The 24053-nt window shown below is 42.6% G+C and overlaps 1 protein-coding gene across 5 annotated transcripts in view; it reads left to right on the forward strand.

Moving 5' to 3' along the window:
- Positions 1-24053, forward strand: part of LOC117411621 (rho guanine nucleotide exchange factor TIAM2-like) — a 116494-nt gene that overhangs the window by 77369 nt on the left and 15072 nt on the right. For 3 of the 5 annotated variants that reach the window (XM_059025903.1, XM_059025904.1, XM_059025905.1), the window contains 3 exons: positions 20684-20863; positions 21578-21646; positions 22462-22587. In XM_059025903.1, the coding sequence (XP_058881886.1) occupies positions 20684-20863; positions 21578-21646; positions 22462-22587 (375 nt within the window). Of the gene's footprint in view, positions 1-9903; positions 10092-19876; positions 19964-20683; positions 20864-21577; positions 21647-22461; positions 22588-24053 lie in introns of those variants that run through there. The other 2 variants (XM_059025906.1, XM_059025907.1) reach the window with 2 other exon arrangements.

Raw genomic sequence — 24053 nt, forward strand, 5'->3', positions numbered from 1 at the left:
TTGGACTGCTCTGAGGAAACCCGAGTTCAGCTGTCAGGAAGCTGCTTTACATCTCTGCTCATTTTAACCTCCGGTTCAGAGCCGTGAGCCCAGAAGAGTGCAATTGTGGCATCAAAAACACGACAAACTATGTGATAGCAATGGAAATGATTGTTAATGAAGGAGGAGTAGCTGTTGGGTGCAGTGTAGCAGAGGGTTAATTCAAGGACCTGCTTTAGAGAGGCTGGCTGGGTGAAAATGATTGTTAATGAGGGAGGAGTAGCTGTTGGGTGCAGTGTAGCAGAGGGTTAATTCAAGGACCTGCTTTAGAGAGGCTGGCTGGGTGAAAATGATTGTTAATGAAGGAGGAGTAGCTGTTGGGTGCAGTGTAGCAGAGGGTTAATTCAAGGACCTGCTTTAGAGAGGCTGGCTGGATGAAAATGATTGTTAATGAAGGAGGAATAGCTGTTGGGTGCAGTGTAGCAGAGGGTTCATTCAAGGACCTGCTTTAGAGAGGCTGGCTGGATGAAAATGATTGTTAATGAAGGAGGAGTAGCTGTTGGGTGCAGTGTAGCAGAGGGTTAATTCAAGGACCTGCTTTAGAGAGGCTGGCTGGGTGAAAATGATTGTTAATGAAGGAGGAGTAGCTGTTGGGTGCAGTGTAGCAGAGGGTTAATTCAAGGACCTGCTGTAGAGAGGCTGGCTGGATGAATGGAGGAGGAGCAGCAGCTGTAAGCTGGTTCTTGACACATGCCGGGGTGTCTGTGTGTGAGGACTGTGTAATTGAATGCCTCATTACTTTCATTGCCACTGTTGAAATGACTTATTACTGTCAGGGGTCCTTTCAGCCTGTGTCTGCTGCTTTCACAGTGGTTGCGAGCACAGAGGCTCGGCAGTACAATTAAGAAACCACTGCCTTCCTTTCCACCTTTCTGTTTAGGATTTACGTACAGTATGTAAATGTTGGTGGCTTTTAGAATTCTGTGTCTTAGTTCAATGTAAAATGCATTATTTTGTTTTGATTAATCAAGAAAAACAAATGTCCTAAATACTAAATGTTTGCTTGCTTCATTTTCAAAAATGCCTAAAATGTGGTGAACTGCTTTTTTTTTTTTATGGAACAATAGCCTGCACTCAAAATGGAAGAGCTACCGGGATATACAGTTATCCTTGATTTGTAGCAGATGTTTTTTATGTATATATTTTTTCAATGCAGTACAGTAGCAATGTTATGGTATACATTTAAAAAAAACATATATTATTGATTATTAATTTATTAATAAGTCGCCAAAGTAAGGTAAAAATGTCTTCTCCTTCTTCTGCTGGTTTTTTTGCAGATTTTTGCAGACCCCAGGCACTTTTTATCCATGCATATGTATATTACAGGACATCTGAGTTTAATAATAATAACTTGCTTTGTCAGCATGGAAATATACTAGGGAACACACTTATTGTGACATCTATATCATTTATATGAAATTATTTATTTCTGTTTTTAAAATGGAACATTGGCCTACAAAAAAAATATATAATATATAAAAAAAAGTCTGGCATGCGTGGGATTTGAAACTATAACCTTCAGTTTGCAAGCGTGTTGTGTTAATAACTGTTAGTGCTGCACGATATTAGTTCAGAAAACAAGCAGTATTTGGAAAGATGAAGTCAGCCAGCTGAGAATTCTCAGGACTTCTCTAAAAACCTGCAGCTGTCCGTGCTGCGGGGTTGAGAGTGTAGAGAGGAGAGTACGGGGAGCAGAGAGAGAGAGCGAGGAGAATAAAACAAACAACTGCTATATTTAGATATACTTGTTTCTATTTATTTGTTTGGCCAATGTGCCCTTTGGTTTCTGTTTTGTTGTTTTGTTCAAATCGTTTGTTTTGTTTATTAATAAATACGCTGACCACAGTAGCGTTCAGCTTCACCCGCCCATCCATTGTTTTGGTTCAGTTACTTCCTGGTCCGTGACGTCACAACACCTCACCACTGCAAGCCATCCTGCCACATATGGTGTCCTGTGTGGGACAAAACAACGCCTCCAACAGCCGGACCAGGAAGGAAAAGGACGTTTTTTTTGTTTTTGTTTTTTTCAAAAAGTATTTTTTTGTGTGTTTTGAGCAAAAAAAAAATGCAACCACAACTGCAGGAGGATGGCTGGGAGGTTTATATTGAGAACCTCGTGGCGGAGTTGTGCCCTGGCTGTGGGGCATATGGGCGCACGTTGGCCATATGCCCCACGAAATACGAAGAAGTGGAGCGCGAGCACCCAGCGCCCAGAAGGGGGGAGCGCAAGCACCCAGCACCCAGAAGGGGGGAGCGCGAGCATCCAGCGCCCAGAGGGGGGGGAGCGCGTGCGTCCAGCGCCCTGCGCCCAGAGGGGGGGAGCGCGTGCGTCCAGCACCCAGAAGGGGGGAGCGCGAGCATCCAGCGCCCAGAAGGGGGGAGCGCGAGCATCCAGCGCCCAGAGGGGGGGAGCGCGAGCATCCAGCGCCCAGAAGGTGGGAGCGCGAGCATCCAGCGCCCAGAAGGGGGGAGCTCGTGCATCCAGCGCCCAGAAGGGGGTAGCGCGAGCATCCAGCGCCCAGAAGGGGGGAGCGCGTGCGTCCAGCACCCAGAAGGGGGGAGCGCGTGCATCCAGCGCCCAGAAGGGGGGAGCTCGTGCATCCAGCGCCCAGAAGGGGGTAGCGCGAGCATCCAGCGCCCAGAAGGGGGTAGCGCGAGCATCCAGCGCCCAGAAGGGGGTAGCGCGAGCATCCAGCGCCCAGAAGGGGGGAGCGCGAGCATCCAGCGCCCAGAAGGGGGTAGCGCGAGCATCCAGCGCCAGAAGGGGGGAGCGCGAGCATCCAGCGCCCAGAAGGGGGGAGCGCGAGCATCCAGCGCCCAGAAGGGGGGAGCGCGTGCATCCAGCGCCCAGAAGGGGGTAGCGCGAGCATCCAGCGCCCAGAAGGGGGGAGCGCGAGCATCCAGCGCCCAGAAGGGGGGAGCTCGTGCATCCAGCGCCCAGAAGGGGGTAGCGCGAGCATCCAGCGCCCAGAAGGGGGTAGCGCGAGCATCCAGCGCCCAGAAGGGGGGAGCTCGTGCATCCAGCGCCCAGAAGGGGGTAGCGCGAGCATCCAGCGCCCAGAAGGGGGTAGCGCGAGCATCCAGCGCCCAGAAGGGGGGAGCGCGAGCATCCAGCGCCCAGAAGGGGGTAGCGCAAGCATCCAGCGCCCAGAAGGGGGTAGAGCGAGCATCCAGCGCCCAGAAGGGGGGAGCGCGAGCATCCAGCGCCAGAAGGGGGGAGCGCGAGCATCCAGCGCCCAGAAGGGGGGAGCGCGAGCATCCAGCGCCCAGAAGGGGGGAGCGCGTGCATCCAGCGCCCAGAAGGGGGTAGCGCGAGCATCCAGCGCCCAGAAGGGGGGAGCGCGAGCATCCAGCGCCCAGAAGGGGGGAGCTCGTGCATCCAGCGCCCAGAAGGGGGGAGCGCGAGCATCCAGCGCCCAGAAGGGGGGAGCGCGAGCATCCAGCGCCCAGAAGGGGGGAGCGCGAGCATCCAGCGCCCAGAAGGGGGGAGCGCGAGCATCCAGCGCCCAGAAGGGGGGAGCGCGTGCATCCAGCGCCCAGAAGGGGGTAGCGCGAGCATCCAGCGCCCAGAAGGGGGTAGCGCGAGCATCCAGCGCCCAGAAGGGGGGAGCTCGTGCATCCAGCGCCCAGAAGGGGGTAGCGCGAGCATCCAGCTCCCAGAAGGGGGTAGCGCGAGCATCCGCAGCTGCTGCCGTCGCCTCCCGAGGGTCCTGTTTTGCCTTTGGTCGCTACCAGTCCTGCCATGCGGCAGGAAATACTGTGGCTGGAGCCCCATGAAGGGGAGCTGCCGGCCACGAAGAAGTGGGGGGAGGTCAGAAGACCAGCTCTCCCAGCCGCACTTTCGTGGCAGGAAATACTGTGGCTGGAGCCCCATGAAGGGCAGCTGCTGGCCACGAAGAAGTGGGGGGAGGTCAGAAGACCAGCTCCCCCAGCCGCACTTTCGCGGCAGGAAATACTGTGGCTGGAGCCCCATGAAGGGCAGCTGCCAGCCATGAAGAAGGGGTGGGGGAGGTCAGAAGGACAGCTCCCCCCGCAGCAATTTTGCTGCAGGAGAAAGGGTGGCTGGAGCCCCACGGAGGGGATCAAGCTTATTATGATAGTTTGCAAAATCAGTTGAAAGCTTTCAATGCAATCAGGATATTATTATTATTATTATTATTATTATTATTATTATTATTATTATTATTATTATTTATTTCTTAGCAGATGCCCTTATCTGGGGTGACTTACAATTGTTACAAGATATCACTTTATTTTTACATACAATTACCCATTTATACAGCTGGGTTTTTTTACTGGAGCAATCTAGGTAAAGTACCTTGCTCAAGGGTACAGCAGCAGCGTCCCCCACCTGGGATTGAACCCACGACCCTCCGGTCAAGAGTCCAGAGCCCTAACCACTACTCCACACTGTTGTTGGATAATACATAATCATTATTTACAAAATCTTGTTAGTCTTACTGCTATACTACGTGCACATGTTGTGAAATGGAAGGACAAACCTTGTGGTGTGAAAGCTAGGGCGTCTGCATTGGAAGCATGTCTTGGGTTCGATTCCCACACAGGGTTTATATTGCAAACTTAAAAAAAAATTAAATGTATTTCATTTATGTGTAACAAACACATTTTTAATGTGAAAAAAGTGTAGTTGATATGAATGACACTTTCATTGAACATACATACTTTTGCACACATAACTTTAACGTACATATATATATATAGCCTCAATATAGGTTGAGCAATTATGCTATTCTCGTAATGTGTGTGTGTGTGTGTGTTGTTATCGATTAAGTGAAAAAAGAAGTGATATCTGAAACAAAAACACATACACTTTGCTCAACAACATGCACGATACATAGTAAACCACTGCTCTAGTGTCAGTAGAATAACATTAACAATAATAATCACAATAACAGGCATTGAAATATTACAGTGAGGGTCTCACCCTCACATGGTGCATCAATGATCTTAATATGTGTGGATGAGAACAGTATTTTATGTGTGTGTGAAGCAAGCTAAAAGAAATGATCAGCATTTTAATGTAAAGACGCACACTTCTGTAGCTGTATATATCGTTGCGTGCAAAATAAACAATGGTGGCTGAATATGCCAAGTCGCTGCATTCTTGATCATTATTGAGAGCCACAATCCTGCAGTTTTTATATTTATCTCTTAACAGGAAGAAAAGGTAATTGTGACAAATGAAGCATAATTCTGAAGGCACTGCAGCTCGTATATATTATGTGAAAGACGCAACTTGAACGTTAACCCGCTAGATTTTTTTTTTAAATTATTTAATATTTTTATAATTAAAGTTGTACGATGTAGAAATAATTCCCATTCAATATTGATGCACTGCCGTCTTGGCTAGCGGAGCGTTCAGCTTTCTATTTACCTTTCACGTGTGTGGGAGTATGGGAGTGTCTACTGAGCTATGCAGCCACACTGGTCATGTGATATGAAAAGGCTTGTCCTGGCTTGCTTTGCGTTCATACATATGTAAAGGTCAGCCCTGGTCCCGGATTGCAGGCCCTGAGGCAGCCCTGGGCAGGCTTTTCTTTTCTGGAACGTTCACATATGAGAAAAGGCAGCCCTGGGCAGGCTTTTCTTTTCTGGAGCGTTCACATATGAGAAAAGGCAGCCCTGGGCAGGCTTTTCTTTTCTGGATCGTTCACATATGAGAAAAGGCAAGTGTGAACGAGGTCTATCATTAGTATAGTACAGCTATGGACAAATATTTTGCATCACTTAGAATTTAAAAAACTAAAAAAATTTTGGAACATAATTTAGATATTTTATTTAAATTTATGTAACAAAGAAACTACAAAATAATATCGCTAAAGTCTACCAGAAGCCATAATAGTATTGTATGTTAGATTTTTTTAAATGTCCATTTTTTTCAATTTGTCAGTTTTTTGTAAAGTATATGGAAAATTACAAAGCAGTATGTAATTCATTATTTAGCAGGTTTCATTCGAGGGGCTGCAACACTTTTGCCCAGAGCTGTATATGATAGAAGGGGAAGTTGTGCTTGTGTTCTCTTTTTTACTCATGAAGAGCTGAGCGAGTTTTCTGGAAGGAAACCAGATGTTCTGATACCTTCACTTCTATAAATACGGTGTATGAATAACTGCTTTAGCCGAGGCTAACTGAGTAAGTACGTTAAAAAAAACAACTACAGTTGCATTGTGGAAAGTGTATTTTACAGTCAGGTGAATGCTAGTGTGTGGTGAATGGCATTGTGTAATTGCACAGGGGAAACAGACGCACAAGAAGAGACTGCGTGTTATCTGTCTGACAGCATTACATTCGTCTTGCATGGTCATTGATACTGATGGAGATTCTGATTTAATTTTTTTAAAAGGAAAATTATTCATGCTCACTCAGCCGTCGTTCCTTTGCAGCCTTTTTAAATTATTGTTATTATCTTTGATCGGAGCTGACTGTAAATGATGACAACTGTATCCTCCAAACCATTTACAGGATTGACTTTGCGGTGGGGTTATAATTAGATCGTAGGACACAACTGCTGTATGAAATGCATTGCAGTGTTTATTTCTATAGTTGTACCATCAGTTTGTGAGAAGGTTTTCAATACCTCTACATGATGATGGTAAAGGGGGTCTATTGTTATGGGTAGAACATTTGACCTGAAATCCATTTGAAAGCACAGAAGACATGCTGTCGTATCCTCCTGATGATTCAGACTCAGTAGCGAGACCGTTTCACTGAATGGGACACGACATCTGCTCCCTCGGATTCTTAGGTATTGAATTGGAGGGGTGGTGATCGTAATAGAATACTTTTACAAACAGAAGCGAGATGGATACATGTGCTTCAAACTGAATCTCTACAAGGTTTACATGAGGAACTGTCATTGGTTCCATTTCTAACAGAATGAATTGTAAAATAATGTATAGTATCCTGCTGATAATTTGTGGTCAGCATGATCTCTAAGCGGGTTGTATTCTCGTACAGCTTCATTCTATCATTTTACTGTGTTTGTTTGGGACGGATGCTTGCAGAAGGAACACAGATGCAATCCAATGGAAAGTTGAAGTTAGTTTACTGTGTTTGTCTGGGACGGATGCTTACAGAAGGAACACATATGCAATCCAATGGAAAGTTGAAGTTAGTTTACTGTGTTTGTTTGGGACGGATGCTTGCAGAAAGAACAGAGATGCAATCCAATGGAAAGTTGAAGTTAGTTTACTGTGTTTGTTTGGGACGGATGCTTGCAGAAAGAACACAGATGCAATCCAATGGAAAGTTGAAGTTAGTTTACTGTGTTTGTCTGGGACGGATGCTTACAGAAGGAACACATATGCAATCCAATGGAAAGTTGAAGTTAGTTTACTGTGTTTGTCTGGGACGGATGCTTACAGAAGGAACACATATGCAATCCAATGGAAAGTTGAAGTTAGTTTACTGTGTTTGTCTGGGACGGATGCTTACAGAAGGAACACAGATGCAATCCAATGGAAAGTTGAAGTTAGTTTACTGTGTTTGTTTGGGACGGATGCTTGCAGAAAGAACAGAGATGCAATCCAATGGAAAGTTGGTCAGTTTTTCAAAATGAATTCCGTGACTGAATTAGGATCGGCGCTACCTAATATAATGTAGCTCTTTCTCAGACACTTGCTTTACTCTGTTGGGTTCAGTCCTGTTGTCAAATATGTCAGGTTTGGGACGGTTTAGAAATGGCACATCCTTGTGAACCGAGGCCACGGGATCATAGTGCTTGCCCACTGAGCCTTCACGTGAACAGAATTAATGTGGAAATGTAGAATTGCATTTAGCAGTTTTGTGTTATCCAGGGAAGCTCTCACACATACAGCTCTGGCCAAATGTTTTACATCACCTAGAATTTTAGGATTGAGACCATTTTTTAAATAAAAAATAACAGTAGGAACATAATTTAGATATTTTATTTAACATCATGTAATCAAAGAAACTGCAAAATTATATTGTAAAAGTCTACCGGAAGCCGTAACAGTAGTACAGTATTTCATGTTAAATTTCCAAATTTTTTTCAGCAGTTCATTTGACTTTATGAAGCAAAGTTAGTTCATTCTATAGGGTTGCAAAACGTTGTTGATGTTAACCAAGTAATACAACTCCAGCTGTACAAAGGGTTCCCTTAAGAAAGCATGCTAGCAAGTGTAGATCTGATGCTGCTTGTTCCCTTGCCTAATCACTTGCAAACAGATGGATTGGCAAGCTCTCTGTCTCTCAGTGAGTGGGTTTAAAGGCGATGTGAAACGCATGTGAAGGAGGGAGTCCAGGTAGGCACAGCACATCACTGTAGTGATAAACAAATAAATACATGCTTTCAAAGTACTTAACATTGTAGAGATGCAACAAAAACACACTGCTGGCCACACTCTATACATTAGTACAGCTGGCCAGTACAGGTTACATAGAGGTGTGTAAGGAATGAATGACATGTACACTATGATGAGAAACTGGATCCCTAAGCCAAATATAAAGCGGTGCTAAACCACGACCAGGGCCTCTTTGCATGAGTAATAGTGGGGTGGAAAAAAATACGTGTGCTCAGGCAGGCATTCTGTTTTGTATATAATATTAAGGATCCTAATATAAACTAATGGGAGAATTAATTTTATTTTTTTTGCAGGGAGAAAGGTAAAAACAAAACAAACAAAAAACCCTGGTATGCGTATCATACTGTACTTAAATCTTTGTGAATATACAAGCACTCAGAGTTTACTCTTTCTTTTAGTTACTAATATCCAGAGTTGCTGCTTCAATATATCTGTGTTTTCCTATAATATTTGTTTTAATGAAGTTGTGTAATTCTAGTATTTCTTCTTTAGACAAATACATTTATTTTTTATCTGACAGCTGTTGGTGTGCCAAAGCGTACTGTGAACAAGTGTTTTCAGTGCTCGGGGGTACAGGTGATGTAGGTGCTTCAACAACGACAGACACAAAGTCACGGTTCAAACAGTCCTTTTCATCTTTTATTTTTCCCCGGTTTGAGAGCGTTAAATGATAAGGCTGGCTCTACCCAACAATGGGTATTGCCATCTTAAACAGAAAGAGTTGCAGTCCCGAATTAATAATCCAAACGCAAACACAACACAGACACAAACCCGGTCTCCAGACTGTAGGTGCTCTTTGTGCAGGTGCTGTGCTCTCATCAGTGGTAGGGTATGTATACAGGTCCGGGCTTAGCGCTGGCTTCCTGCTGCAGCTCCCAGCCTCGTACTAGCCGTCTGACAAAACAAACACAGACAGTTCATCAAATAGGAAAACACAATTCATGACTGACACACCGCTTACATATATATACATATATATATAGACGTGCCACTTTGTTTGGAGCCTTATGAGATCCAGACATCTGTTTATTAATTGCTACTGTACTCTACATCCTTTTTTTATCTCTGGTAAAAGACAGGGCATGAAATGTGTGTATAATGTCTCCGATTTTGTATTTGTATTTTTTTTTTTCATAGCGGAGTTCTTAGCAATATGATTCAGATCTAGCTCCTACACAGATCACCGCATTTCACATTACTTTGTCACCGCTATGTTACTGTGCAATATTTACAGTGTCATACATTTTATAAAGTTATGTACTGCCTGAGTTGGATAGGTCAGTATGACTGCAAAGAAACCTACTGTAGTTTAAAAACATATTTACACCCTTTCAGATGTCCGTAGAAGAAAAAATGTCCCTTTAGTTAACATATGTCATGGAGCTTCCTAATAATCCAGGATTACATTCCCACGTCTGTCAGGGTGTTTACTACTAAATAAGGGCTACCGGCAGTTGTGCATGTGATTTAATTGGGATTAATAGCAGGGCAGACTGAGGGAGGAAGACCTGTCCACATTGACAGTATTAGTCAGTGAGCATTTGTCTGTTGAATTTTCAGAGGTTTTTAATCATGTGTTTTCTCTGGCTTGAAGAAATGTTTACATTGCTGTCCTTGAAACTGCCCTTAAAGTGGAGACTCGCGTGTTTGAGGGGAGAGCTGGGCTCCTGTGTGGTTTGCAGAAGGAACTCGGAAACCCCTCTGCTGGTACGTTGCACCGACTGGTTCTGTAGCTAGCGTCTCTTTTGTTGGATGTTTTGTTGGAGTAGTTTCAGTAGGTATTAGAAATGTCACTATACTGCAGGAAGCATCGTGGACATTGAACCATTGCACTGCCATGAAAGGTGGTACAGAATCTGTCTACCAATACAAACAACCCTTTATCTTATTGACTCTAATGATAATATTACTGGACAGTGTGGGGTGTATCTTGAGTATCTAACAAGGAATATCGGGGGCAGACTGTTAGTATAGTTTTGATTTGGTAGCTTTATCGGATGCATTGTTCTTTTCTGGGGTAAAGAGCTTTTGAGAATGTAGCGTTGTGTTATTGCAGCACAATTTTCATTTTATGCTGAACAGTAATCTTGTTACGGGCACCCCTCCTCCACACCTGGCATTTAGGAGATTCTGTGCTTTACTACAGTTAAGAGCACTAATGCACTCAGTAACCATGGAGCAGCCCAGGGTGCTATTTATTTTAAGAGCAGTAATTCAGGGACCATGGAGCAGCCAGGGGTGCTATTTATTTTAAGAGCAGTAATTCAGGGACCATGGAGCAGCCAGGGGTGCTATTTATTTTAAGAGCAGTAATTCAGGGACCATGGAGCAGCCCAGGGTGCTATTTATTTTAAGGTGTGTTGTTTCCTGGGTAAGTTTGCATTTCATTACAGATCCGGAAGACTGGAAGGAAAAGAGGGAATGCTAATGAGATGATGTTTCTATATGTGTGCAATGGGGACGTTCAGTTGAATGTTGTCTGCACCATGCTTCAAGATTTTAGTTTGGTGTTAATGGAGGAATAGGAATAGTGGGATTGTGAAAAAACAATCCAACAAGGTTTATCTACACTGGTTAGGAAATACTTTTTAAACTAAAGGTGAAAAAAAAGACATTCTTTCTGTATGTAAACTTGGTTTCTAATATTGTTGCTATTGATCTTTTTGTTGTGCTATGAAGTCACTGGAGGAACACTAGACTGGGGAATAAAAAAAGAACTGGCAACCAGGCGAGGCTGACCTGATACAGGACTGAGCTAGAGAGGTTTTTTTTTTTTTTTTTTGTTCAGGTTTTGTTTCGTGAGGGTGTGGGCTACTGCAAGATGCGACATCAAGCCCTTCTGAAGTTAATCGGACATAAATGAACAAATAAATAATGTTGTGCAGGACTGTGCTTCATGCAGGCTTACTTCACAGTATAGTATTGAAGAGTCATGTACTATTTATACTTCCTCACAACATGGTCATGCAAACAGTCAGAGTGCAGTTCTCAGCAGACTGTGGTGTTGCTGTCAGGAAGTTGTGTGTCTGTGTGTGGTCTGAACCGCTTTCAGATGGCAGCACTCATCAGCAAGGTTTCGTACAGAGCTTGCTTGTTGAGTTACTGTTGATTTCTTATAATGCTGGCTGTTTTATTTTTTTATTGGTGAATTCTACAATATTGGTATTATTGGAATATATTAGGTCAATTCCGACTTTCAATTTCAATGAATTGCATTTCTTTATGCAAAGCCTTCTCTCCCCAGGACCTCACAATTGATCTCTTCCCAGAGGAGAGGATTTCCATGGTGATGGAACTTGCTGAGCACATTTTCTGCATGCTTTATTGAGTTTATATAATAACATAAGAACATAAGAAAGTTTACAAACAAGAGGAGGCCATTCGGCCCATCTTGCTTGTTTGGTTGTTAGTAGCTTATTGATCCCAGAATCTCATCAAGCAGCTTCTTGGGTGTTGGCCTCAACAACATTACTGAGGAGTTGGTTCCAACCCCTCACAATTCTCTGTGTAAAAAAGTGCCTCCAATTTTCTGTTCTGAATGCCCCTTTATCTATTCTCCATTTGTGGACAGTAGGTCATAGTGCTTTGATTCTGATAGCTCTGTTTTTCTGTTTATTACTGTGGCAGACCATAACTGCTCTAACTTGATGGTCACGTCAGTCTCATCTATGAGGAAGGCAGGCATTTCAGCTGACCCAGCACTACTGTCTAGATAAAATGATCGATTTATCATTATTACTAGACCAGGTCCTCATACAGCTACTTTTTCTTCTTCCTTGTGTTGTATTTGACGGGAAAAAACAACTGTCAGTTTGCACAAGGTGTTAAAAAAACAAGCCGATGGCCGAACTCATGGAACAGCAGTTTTCTACAAATGCTTCCTCTCCAGAATCAATCTGCAGATTATTACACACTGTCACACACAACCCCCACCCCCCCGCCATTCTCTCCCACCTGCCCCCCAAAAAATGTGCAGAACAAGAGGAAAAATGTGCTGGTAGGGAAATCGGGATCGCTGGGGTTGCTGACCTGTGCTTTTCACAGCCATGGTGCATTTTGAATGCGAAAAGGAAAAGTTCTCGGAGCAAGCCTTGGTGCCTGCCTCTGGAAGAATGCGTCTGGGGTTTCAGGGTTTCTCCCTGGTGCGCATGACCAAGCGGCAGGCTGCTACAGCGTACACGGCAGTCTATAGAATGTGCTTCATGGTCCTACACGGCAGTCTATAGAATGTGCTTCATGGTCCTACACGGCAGTCTATAGAATGTGCTTCATGGTGAGTTTGTCTGATTTACCTTGGAATTCAGTCCCTGCCATGGTTTCACATTTCATTAAGAACACAGCTTTATGGGGGATTTCAATGGCTGGGTTGTTACAATACTGTTGTAGAAAAGTTTATCACAAGGGCATGTGAGAGCTAATCAGATGGGTTTTATTGTGTTCATCACAAGGGCACGTGAGAGCTAATCAGATGGGTTTTATTGTTGTGTTCATCACAAGGGCATGTGAGAGCTAATCAGATGGGTTTTATTGTGTTCATCACAAGGGCATGTGAGAGCTAATCAGATGGGTTTTATTGTGTTTATCACAAGGGCATGTGAGAGCTAATCAGATGGGTTTTATTGTGTTTATCACAAGGGCATGCGAGAGCTAATCAGATGGGTTTTATTGTGTTTATCACAAGGGCATGTGAGAGCTAATCAGATGGGTTTTATTGTGTTTATCACAAGGGCACGTGAGAGCTAATCAGATGGGTTTTATTGTGTTCATCACAAGGGCATGTGAGAGCTAATCAGATGGGTTTTATTGTGTTTATCACAAGGGCATGTGAGAGCTAATCAGATGGGTTTTATTGTGTTCATCACAAGGGCATGTGAGAGCTAATCAGATGGGTTTTATTGTGTTTATCACAAGGGCATGTGAGAGCTAATCAGATGGGTTTTATTGTTGTGTTCATCACAAGGGCATGTGAGAGCTAATCAGATGGGTTTTATTGTTGTGTTCATCACAAGGGCATGTGAGAGCTAATCAGATGGGTTTTATTGTGTTCATCACAAGGGCATGCGAGAGCTAATCAGATGGGTTTTATTGTGTTCATCACAAGGGCATGTGAGAGCTAATCAGATGGATTTTGATGTGTTCATCACAAGGGCATGTGAGAGCTAATCAGATGGGTTTTATTGTGTTTATCACAAGGGCATGTGAGAGCTAATCAGATGGGTTTTATTGTGTTCATCACAAGGGCACGTGAGAGCTAATCAGATGGGTTTTATTGTGTTCATCACAAGGGCATGTGAGAGCTAATCAGATGGGTTTTATTGTGTTCATCACAAGGGCATGTGAGAGCTAATCAGATGGGTTTTATTGTGTTCATCACAAGGGCATGTGAGAGCTAATCAGATGGGTTTTATTGTTGTGTTCATCACAAGGGCATGTGAGAGCTAATCAGATGGGTTTTATTGTGTTTATCACAAGGGCATGTGAGAGCTAATCAGATGGGTTTTATTGTTGTGTTCATCACAAGGGCATGTGAGAGCTAATCAGATGGGTTTTATTGTTGAGTTTATCACAAGGGCATGTGAGAGCTAATCAGATGGGTTTTATTGTGTTCATCACAAGGGCATGTGAGAGCTAATCAGATGGGTTTTATTGTGTTCATCACAAGGGCATGTGAGAGCTAATCAGATGGGTTTTATTGTGTTCATCACAAGGGCATGTGAGAGCTAATCAGATGGGTTTTATTGTGTTCATCACAGGGGCATGTGAGAGCTAATCAGATGGGTTTTATTGTGTTTATCACAAGGGCATGTGAGAGCTAATCAGATGGGTTTTATTGTGTTCATCACAAGGGCATGTGAGAGCTAATCAGATGGGTTTTATTGTGTTTATCACAAGGGCATGTGAGAGCTAATCAGATGGGTTTTATTGTGTTTATCACAAGGGCATGTGAGAGCTAATCAGATGGGTTTTATTGTTGTGTTCATCACAAGGGCATGTGAGAGCTAATCAGATGGGTTTTATTGTGTTCATCACAAGGGCATGTGAGAGCTAATCAGATGGGTTTTATTGTGTTCATCACAAGGGCATGTGAGAGCTAATCAGATGGGTTTTATTGTTGTGTTCATCACAAGGGCATGTGAGAGCTAATCAGATGGGTTTTATTGTTGAGTTTATCACAAGGGCATGTGAGAGCTAATCAGATGGGTTTTATTGTTGTGTTCATCACAAGGGCATGTGAGAGCTAATCAGATGGGTTTTATTGTGTTCATCACAAGGGCATGCGAGAGCTAATCAGATGGGTTTTATTGTGTTCATCACAAGGGCATGTGAGAGCTAATCAGATGGATTTTGATGTGTTCATCACAAGGGCATGTGAGAGCTAATCAGATGGGTTTTATTGTGTTTATCACAAGGGCATGTGAGAGCTAATCAGATGGGTTTTATTGTGTTCATCACAAGGGCATGTGAGAGCTAATCAGATGGGTTTTATTGTGTTCATCACAAGGGCATGTGAGAGCTAATCAGATGGGTTTTATTGTGTTCATCACAAGGGCATGTGAGAGCTAATCAGATGGGTTTTATTGTGTTCATCACAAGGGCATGTGAGAGCTAATCAGATGGGTTTTATTGTGTTTATCACAAGGGCATGTGAGAGCTAATCAGATGGGTTTTATTGTTGTGTTCATCACAAGGGCATGTGAGAGCTAATCAGATGGGTTTTATTGTGTTTATCACAAGGGCATGTGAGAGCTAATCAGATGGGTTTTATTGTTGTGTTCATCACAAGGGCATGTGAGAGCTAATCAGATGGGTTTTATTGTGTTTATCACAAGGGCATGTGAGAGCTAATCAGATGGGTTTTATTGTTGTGTTCATCACAAGGGCATGTGAGAGCTAATCAGATGGGTTTTATTGTGTTTATCACAAGGGCATGTGAGAGCTAATCAGATGGGTTTTATTGTTGTGTTCATCACAAGGGCATGTGAGAGCTAATCAGATGGGTTTTATTGTGTTTATCACAAGGGCATGTGAGAGCTAATCAGATGGGTTTTATTGTGTTCATCACAAGGGCATGTGAGAGCTAATCAGATGGGTTTTATTGTGTTCATCACAAGGGCATGTGAGAGCTAATCAGATGGATTTTGTTGTGTTCATCACAAGGGCATGTGAGAGCTAATCAGATGGGTTTTATTGTGTTTATCACAAGGGCATGTGAGAGCTAATAAGATGGGTTTTATTGTGTTCATCACAAGGGCACGTGAGAGCTAATCAGATGGGTTTTATTGTTGTGTTCATCACAAGGGCATGTGAGAGCTAATCAGATGGGTTTTATTGTGTTTATCACAAGGGCATGTGAGAGCTAATCAGATGGATTTTATTGTGTTCATCACAAGGGCATGTGAGAGCTAATCAGATGGGTTTTATTGTGTTCATCACAAGGGCATGTGAGAGCTAATCAGATGGGTTTTATTGTTGTGTTCATCACAAGGGCATGTGAGAGCTAATCAGATGGGTTTTATTGTTGTGTTCATCACAAGGGCATGTGAGAGCTAATCAGATGGGTTTTATTGTGTTCATCACAAGGGCATGTGAGAGCTAATCAGATGGGTTTTATTGTGTTCATCACAAGGGCATGTGAGAGCTAATCAGATGGGTTTTATTGTTGTGTTTATCACAAGGACATGTGAGAGCTAATCAGATGGGTTTTATTGTGTTCATCACAAGGGCATGTGAGAGCTAATCAGATGGGTTTTATTGTGTTCATCACAAGGGCATGTGAGAGCTAATCAGATGGGTTTTATTGTTGTGTTCATCACAAGGGCATGTGAGAGCTAATCAGATGGGTTTTATTGTTGAGTTTATCACAAGGGCATGTGAGAGCTAATCAGATGGGTTTTATTGTGTTTATCACAAGGGCATGTGAGAGCTAATCAGATGGGTTTTATTGTGTTCATCACAAGGGCATGTGAGAGCTAATCAGATGGGTTTTATTGTGTTCATCACAAGGGCATGTGAGAGCTAATCAGATGGGTTTTATTGTGTTTATCACAAGGGCATGTGAGAGCTAATCAGATGGGTTTTATTGTGTTTATCACAAGGGCATGTGAGAGCTAATCAGATGGGTTTTATTGTTGCATTGCTCTTATTGTTTCTCGCTCATTTTCAAGATGGCCTGCTGTACAGCCGTATCATAGAGAGGCATGTTTTGGTACTTTTACAATTCAAGAAGATGTGTGTTAATATTCAATATAAAGTTAAACATCTTTAATATAACAAAAGAAAGATCTCCAAGTCATTAGCTTCCTGAGGAATACCCAGAGAAGCTTTTACAATTTCAGCGTTTCTCCATGTGCGTGTGTTATGCTCTGTTAGTTGGTATTGTGCATACCGTTCTGACTGTTGTGTTTGCAATGTGGTCAGTGTTGTTGTGGTTGCTGGGTTACATGTTGCCTGATGCCGTGGAGTGTTGTGTTGTGTCGTGCTTGCTGTTGTAAAACCAGTACAGATTTTAGAAAAAGACAACAAATAAAATCTCACCTCACAACTGCTTGGTTCAAAGGAATGTGGGTTATTTGGCCATTGCTTTCAAAAATCTGGAAGAAAATAAATAAAATAAATAAATAAACAAACAAACAACTGCAGAGTGTAATAGTGCTATAAGATAAGATTGAAGGAGGCTGTGTGATCCAGTGGTTAAAGAAAAGGGCTTGTAACCAGGTCCCCGGTTCAAATCCCACCTCAGCCACTGACTCATTGTGTGACCCTGAGCAAGTCACTTAACCTCCTTGTGCTCTGTCTTTCGGGTGAGACGTAGTTGTAAGTGACTCTCACACCCTAGTCTCTGTAAGTCGCCTTGGATAAAGGCGTCTGCTAAATAAACTAATAATAATATATAGTATGCGGCAGAACAACACTGTTTCGTGTCAGTTTTGTACGATACAACAGTGCAATTGAGGTCGTACCTTTGTAAATGCATTTACATTTGATTTGTGTTTTCCTCAAATTGAGGGTGGTAAATTTGGGATGTGTCTTCAATTTGAGTGCGTCTTAAATTCGAAGGAATACGGTCGTTACGTGAATGGAGGCTGTATGAGAACAACTGGTCTAAGTGTACATGTTGTTACATATTGTGCTGTTGATGTGCTTGAAAGATGATATGTATGCATACTGCATATGGTCTGGGTAAGTTACAGATTCAAAGACGTGGCATTGAGAGTCATGTAACCAAGTTAGAATGGGAGGAGCAACTACTGTGACGCTCTGTACAGAACCACACATAATGGAAAGACTAGTGAATTGCCACAACAATCCCAATTTTGTTTTAAATACCGTTCTACTTGTGCGTATCTGGGCACTCATAACACCACATGCATGATGAAATGATACTATATGATATGAAGTAATAACATGTCAAAAAGTAGAAACAAATTCTTGTTGTTCCAGTTCTGTCTGTTGAAGAAGCAAAATCAAGTAATCGAAGAACAGGTCTTCATAAAGCTGCCCCCCCTTCATCATATGTTCTGACTTGGCTGATTTTGTACATCCTGTAAAGTGTTTTATCAGATTTCATGTCAAATCAAACCTATAGATTACAGCTTTGGCATTCTCCCAACTTCTGCTGAAAGATGTGTTTCTGTTTTTGAAGTGAAGAGGAACATTGCTGCAAGTACTGCTGAACGCGAGCCTCATTATCTAATGTGACAACATGAGCTGCTTCTGATGACTGATCATTAGGGGCTGCTGGAGCTGCCATGTTAGTGGGGAGTCCCATCTGTGCTGACGGGTGTCAGAGTCTGTGGAAGAGAAAAGGAATTCTCACTGCAGATAATCCGATCATTCAGTATGTTCTTCAAAGGGGGCAAGTTCTCCTATTCCGTTTGCTGACACAGTGCTTCCTGGAACCTTGTTTTGCAGTGTTTGCAGTATGTGGACCGATGGAGAATGTCCCTATTTGTAGTATCATTTTATATTTGTAGTATATTATGTAAATGACATTCTGGCTTCATGCCCCCCACACAGGGGTTGGACAATGTGTTCCAGCAATGACAGTGCCAACCATTTGTGCCACAGGGATGTCTTTAATTTTTAATTAAGAGTGCCCATTGCTAGGCACTAAATCCTAGCTTGAGAGATTATTAGGTATGGTTTATTGCTCTCCATGCTGTACACTGTGAAATACAGCCCAAAATAGAAAACTGGCCAGATTGATGTGCACACACTATAGTAGCGTTAGTTATGTTTAGGCTTGCTACTCTTCTTTTTTTGCCAAATCGACGATTACTATTATATGTTTATTAGAAATAAACATGAATGTGTTTATTTTAGAAAGAATTTATGGGTTTTTTATCTTTATTTTTCAATTCATGCAGAGAATGGGTGAAATCGACCTCTATGCTTTAAAAAAAAAAACTTTTTATGTCATTGAAAAATGTCTCATTTAACGAAACCCCTTTATCATATTCAACGTGCAACAAAACCATGGTTACCAACATCCTAATTGAAATAATGTTTGGTCACAGCAGAGCTATACATTTAAAAATGGTCTCAAATACACCGTAGTAAACGCAGCATATAAAAGTGTATTACACAGACCTTTATAGCATACATTTTCGAGTAAAAATAATATGCACAGAACAAAACATTAGATAGTTGATAACTTGCACTTATTATTCGGAATCTGAGCTCCCCCTCTCCTGCTTCAGCACAGCTAGACTCGGATTCGCTGGAAGACAAGGCAGACGGGCCTGCTTCATCCTGCCGCGGAGACTTCAGTCATCGGCCAGGGTATTGTGCACAATAGTCATTGTTTTTCTCTTGCGCCCCATTTTCAAATCAAACTAGTGACTGTCAACGTATACCTAAAGCAAAAGCTTAAGTACACCTTAACCCGCTAATTACAAAGTAGCCGCTTTGAATGACCGGCACTGTCGCTGGCAAATGAGAGCATTCTAGCACTGCTTCAGTCAATGAGATCTGTCAGAACAGGGTGAAACTACAGTACTAATGAACCACTGAGATGACTGACAGTGACCCCCAGCCATTCAGAGCGGAACGGAGACAGGACAAACAGCAAGTATAAAAACTACACAAACTAGAGAGGATTTCTAAATTATTATTTTTAGTAAGAAAATAAAAAATAGCGAGTGGTTTTACCGATGTTTATCGTATACAAATTTATTTCAGTTGAACTCATATTTTTGGGGAATTTGACGTTTAACAGTCTTTACCGATTTAAAATCTAAAAGTAGCAAGCCTAGTCATGTTACATAACATACGATAGTTACAGTATAGGGCCAAAAGTAGAATCTGCGAGATGAAGCATGATCTTTTTGTGTCAAGGAGTTGACCCCTACATGACTGGTTATAGAATTTTATGAAGTTTGTACCCTGGATTATAGTTTAAACTACTTTTCCCAGAATGCCTCAGTTTAATAAGGAAGATAATTAAGGGGGAATTGGATAATCATTTGCATCTGTGGTAATTAACACCTGTGGTTATATAGCAGCTTTGCACTGTCAGGAAGGGGCTGATCAGGCTGAGTCCTGCACACAGGCCTGGGAATAAAAAGGAAAACGTCAAGGTAAAAGAAGAGGATCTTTTGTAATTGGGATGGTTTGGGAGTCAGTAAGCAGTTTAGCTGCCTGACCTTTAGATAGAAACTTTGTTTAAGTTTAGTTAGTACTGCAAAGAGGGAGTTAGGTTTGATTTGGTTTCTTGTTTTGTTTTGTTTGTTGTCCTGTGTAAAAGGAAACGGCTTTACCTCTGTGAAGAGACACTGCTATCAGCCCTGTATTCACTTCCCTTGCTGTTGTGAGAGTCCTGATTGATAACAGATAGATAGCGTGGAAGATCCGGAACTGTGTTCAGAGTACATGCCAAGGGCAAGCTTTGTCACAGTAGAGATCATTTAGATTTCTTTCCTTCGGTAGTGTTTCTGTATGGTTGCCATACCTTTCTCAAGGGAGCACCCTGTATGTCTGATATAAGCAGTGATGTTATACATGTTGAGACCCGTTTCTTGTCTCTCTTCCTGCAGAGTGCAGACCCTGGGAGCACCCTGTATGTCTGATATAAGCAGTGATGTTATACATGTTGAGACCCGTTTCTTGTCTCTCTTCCTGCAGAGTGCAGACCCTGGGAGCACCCTGTATGTCTGATATAAGCAGTGATGTTATACATGTTGAGACCCGTTTCTTGTCTCTCTTCCTGCAGAGTGCAGACCCTGGGAGCACCCTGTATGTCTGATATAAGCAGTGATGTTATACATGTTGAGACCCGTTTCTTGTCTCTCTTCCTGCAGAGTCCAGACCCTGGGAGCACCCTGTACCAGAGCTTCCAGGAGGTTACAGCAGGTGTGATGGAGGGGCAGAAGGAGGGGACTGATCCCCCTCTCAGGCATGGCACTGGCCACATGTCTGTCACAGAGAGGCTCAGGAAAGTCATTCAGGAGCTGGTGGACACAGAGAAATCCTATGTGAAGGTACTGCAGGGCCCGGCCATGCTGTTGATTTTTCACACTCCTTTTCTTAGTAGTTTATTTTGAGCCTAGACTATAGTGGAGGTGCCCCATGCATTGTTTATTTTGAACCTAGGCTATAGTGGAGGTGCCCCTACACCCTTACTTTGTTACCTGTGTCTTGATAACCGCTCATGGAGTTGCAGTGGTCTGCAGATTCATTAGCACATGTTTAATACGGTGGGGGGTGCGGACTGTACATTACAATACTATTCTGCAAATCATGATGCATGAATGAGGCTGTCCCAAATCCTGCTGAACGTCGCTAGGGAGCTGATGCATGAATGAGGCCGTCCCAAATCCTGCTGAACAGCACTAGGGAGCTGATGCATGAATGAGGCCGTCCCAAATCCTGCTGAACGTCGCTAGGGAGCTGATGCATGAATGAGGCCGTCCCAAATCCTGCTGAACAGCACTAGGGAGCTGATGCATGAATGAGGCCGTCCCAAATCCTGCTGAACGTCGCTAGGGAGCTGATGCATGAATGAGGCCGTCCCAAATCCTGCTGAACAGCACTAGGGAGCTGATGCATGAATGAGGCTGTCCCAAATCCTGCTGAACAGCACTAGAGAGCTGATGCATGAATGAGGCTGTCCCAAATCTTGGTACATACCACACAGCTACATATGGGTTGGGGATTCAATTCATCTCAATACTTTTCTCTTTTTAAACTCCCAGGATTTGAGCTGCCTCTTTGAAATTTACCTGAAACCCCTACAGAACGAGACCTTCCTCACTCAAGATGAGGTATGGAGAATGGCTTTCTTTATTATTCCTTTTTTAATTTACTTTCTTTGACTGCAGAGGGACTTACTAAGTGGAATTTATTTGAGGTGATATAAAATGTACAGCGCAAGACGTTTCACAAACGAGTGTGATATTGCCTTCCCTATGACTGGCTGGTAAAGTGATATTGCCTTCCCTATGACCGACTGGTAAAGTGATATTGCCTTCCCTATGACCGATTGGTAAAGTGATATTGCCTTCCCTATGACCGACTGGTAAAGTGATATTGCCTTCCCTATGACTGGCTGGTAAAGTGATATTGCCTTCCCTATGACCGGCTGGTAAAGTGATATTGCCTTCCCTATGACCGACTGGTAAAGTGATATTGCCTTCCCTATGACCGACTGGTAAAGTGATATTGCCTTCCCTATGACCGACTGGTAAAGTGATATTGCCTTCCCTACCCCTCTGGCTGGTAAAGTGATATTGCCTTCCCTACTCCTCTGGCTGGTAAAGCCCTCCAGGTAGCAGTGTGGAAGCTAAACAAAGGCAATGGCGATGAAGAACAATGCAGTTCTTAACGGGTCCCACGCATTGGACTAAACTCGTTTACCACCCAGAGACATCCCTAATTCTCCTGTGTAACGCATTCTCATCATCGCTGGCATTTTCACTTCTTGGAATAGAGCCATATTTCTAATTAACTTGTATTTATTCATAACATTTATTCCCAATACTGTTCTCAACTAACACTTGAAGCAAACTGAAGCACTGGTACTGGAGTGCAGTTTAGTGTCATAGTGGAAATGCATGTGATGTGTTTACCATTCCCACAGATGGAGTCCCTGTTTGGGAGTCTTCCTGAAATGCTGGATTTCCAGAAGGTGTTCCTCCAGACGCTGGAAGAGAGAATCGCTTCCTCGCCTGATTTCAGCACCCTGGAAACTCCATTCCAGTTCAAGGTGACTTTAACTTTCTACCTGCTTTTTCAATGACACTGTTATTTACAATATTTGCCTGTAGCCCCGGCGACTATTGGAGACTGGCGACTATTTGAGACTCGGCGTTTATGATGTAAGATCACTAACATCTGCAAATACTTCAGATGCAATCATGAAAAAGCTGCCTGTACACAACCTTATAGAAACGACATAAGTAAAATACAACATTCCAGCAACGTCATTAAAGGTTGAGTAAGTGGGTAATAACAGTTTGTATTGTACACCTCCAAGTATAAACGAAAGTATGTATACATTTATATATATTGGTAAACAAGGCAATGCAAAACGTTGGAAAATGAACAAGCAGAAGAACAAATCTGTGTTGAAAAGCTCAATTGCATCTACCACTGTTAATAATAATAATAATAATAACAATAATGAAAATCCACGAACGACAGCCCTGTAAATATCGGAACTCAAGCGTGTATTAAGGTAGGCTTGCAGCACAATAACAAAACAAACATGGTTATAAAATGAATAAAAGCAGTATGTATCATCTTTATTAACACATATTATATTTATTGTTCACCCTCAAAACGTGTACATGGTAAGCATGGACAATCGATGACAAATTTACCAGCAATAAATCGTCATTGCAAAACAACCGCATGAAATACTGTGTCAAAACGAAAAAAATGCAACCCTGTAAATATTGAAAAATAAGTTCATACTGCTGGCCCACAACACACTCAAAAATACTTCAAACTGTTTTTAAGATTAACTATAAAATCAATACAAGTACCAGTTTTATCACAAAATCAAAGCAAAAGTGACTCATTTTGTTTTTATAACGTGTACATTGAAGAACGCTGGAAAAGGAGCAAAATACAAATATTCATGGCAAGACTCCAATGCATGAAATACTGTTAGTACAAAAAAAACTGTACACATAAATACACTAAAGGCAACCCTGTTAATATCAGTAGACAAGTTTGTATTTGGCTTATTTTCAGCACACTCAAAAAAGCTTCACAACTGGGTTTAAAATGAATGTCATTTTAAAAAAACTGTATGCATTCCGTGTATTTAAAATAAGTTAAATTCACTTTTCTTATCATTCATCCTGAGCCTCAGGGTCTCTCATCGCTGTTGAAAAACACATTGGTAAGCTTAAGACCGGCGTTTATTTTAAGTTTTACGGTGTGTATATATAGTTGTAGTCAAAAGTTTTCAGGCATGGACAGTGATCTGAGCAGCACTGTTTTCTCATGCAGATGTTTGATGCTTTGGCTTTCAATATTCCTCTCCTCTACAGTGAGAACAAAACCTATCAACACTTTGTGCCTGAATTCTGATAAACCTGCAGCTTGAACAGTGCTGTAGTCCACACCTTGAGGCCAGGGGGAAGGCAAACCGGCTCTTAAAACAGTGACCATTTACAATAACAAGAGGTGTGCGTATCCATTTAATACAGAATTGTGTGTTTC

Source organism: Acipenser ruthenus, chromosome 6 (assembly GCF_902713425.1).
Source record: "Acipenser ruthenus chromosome 6, fAciRut3.2 maternal haplotype, whole genome shotgun sequence".
NCBI lineage: Eukaryota > Metazoa > Chordata > Actinopteri > Acipenseriformes > Acipenseridae > Acipenser > Acipenser ruthenus.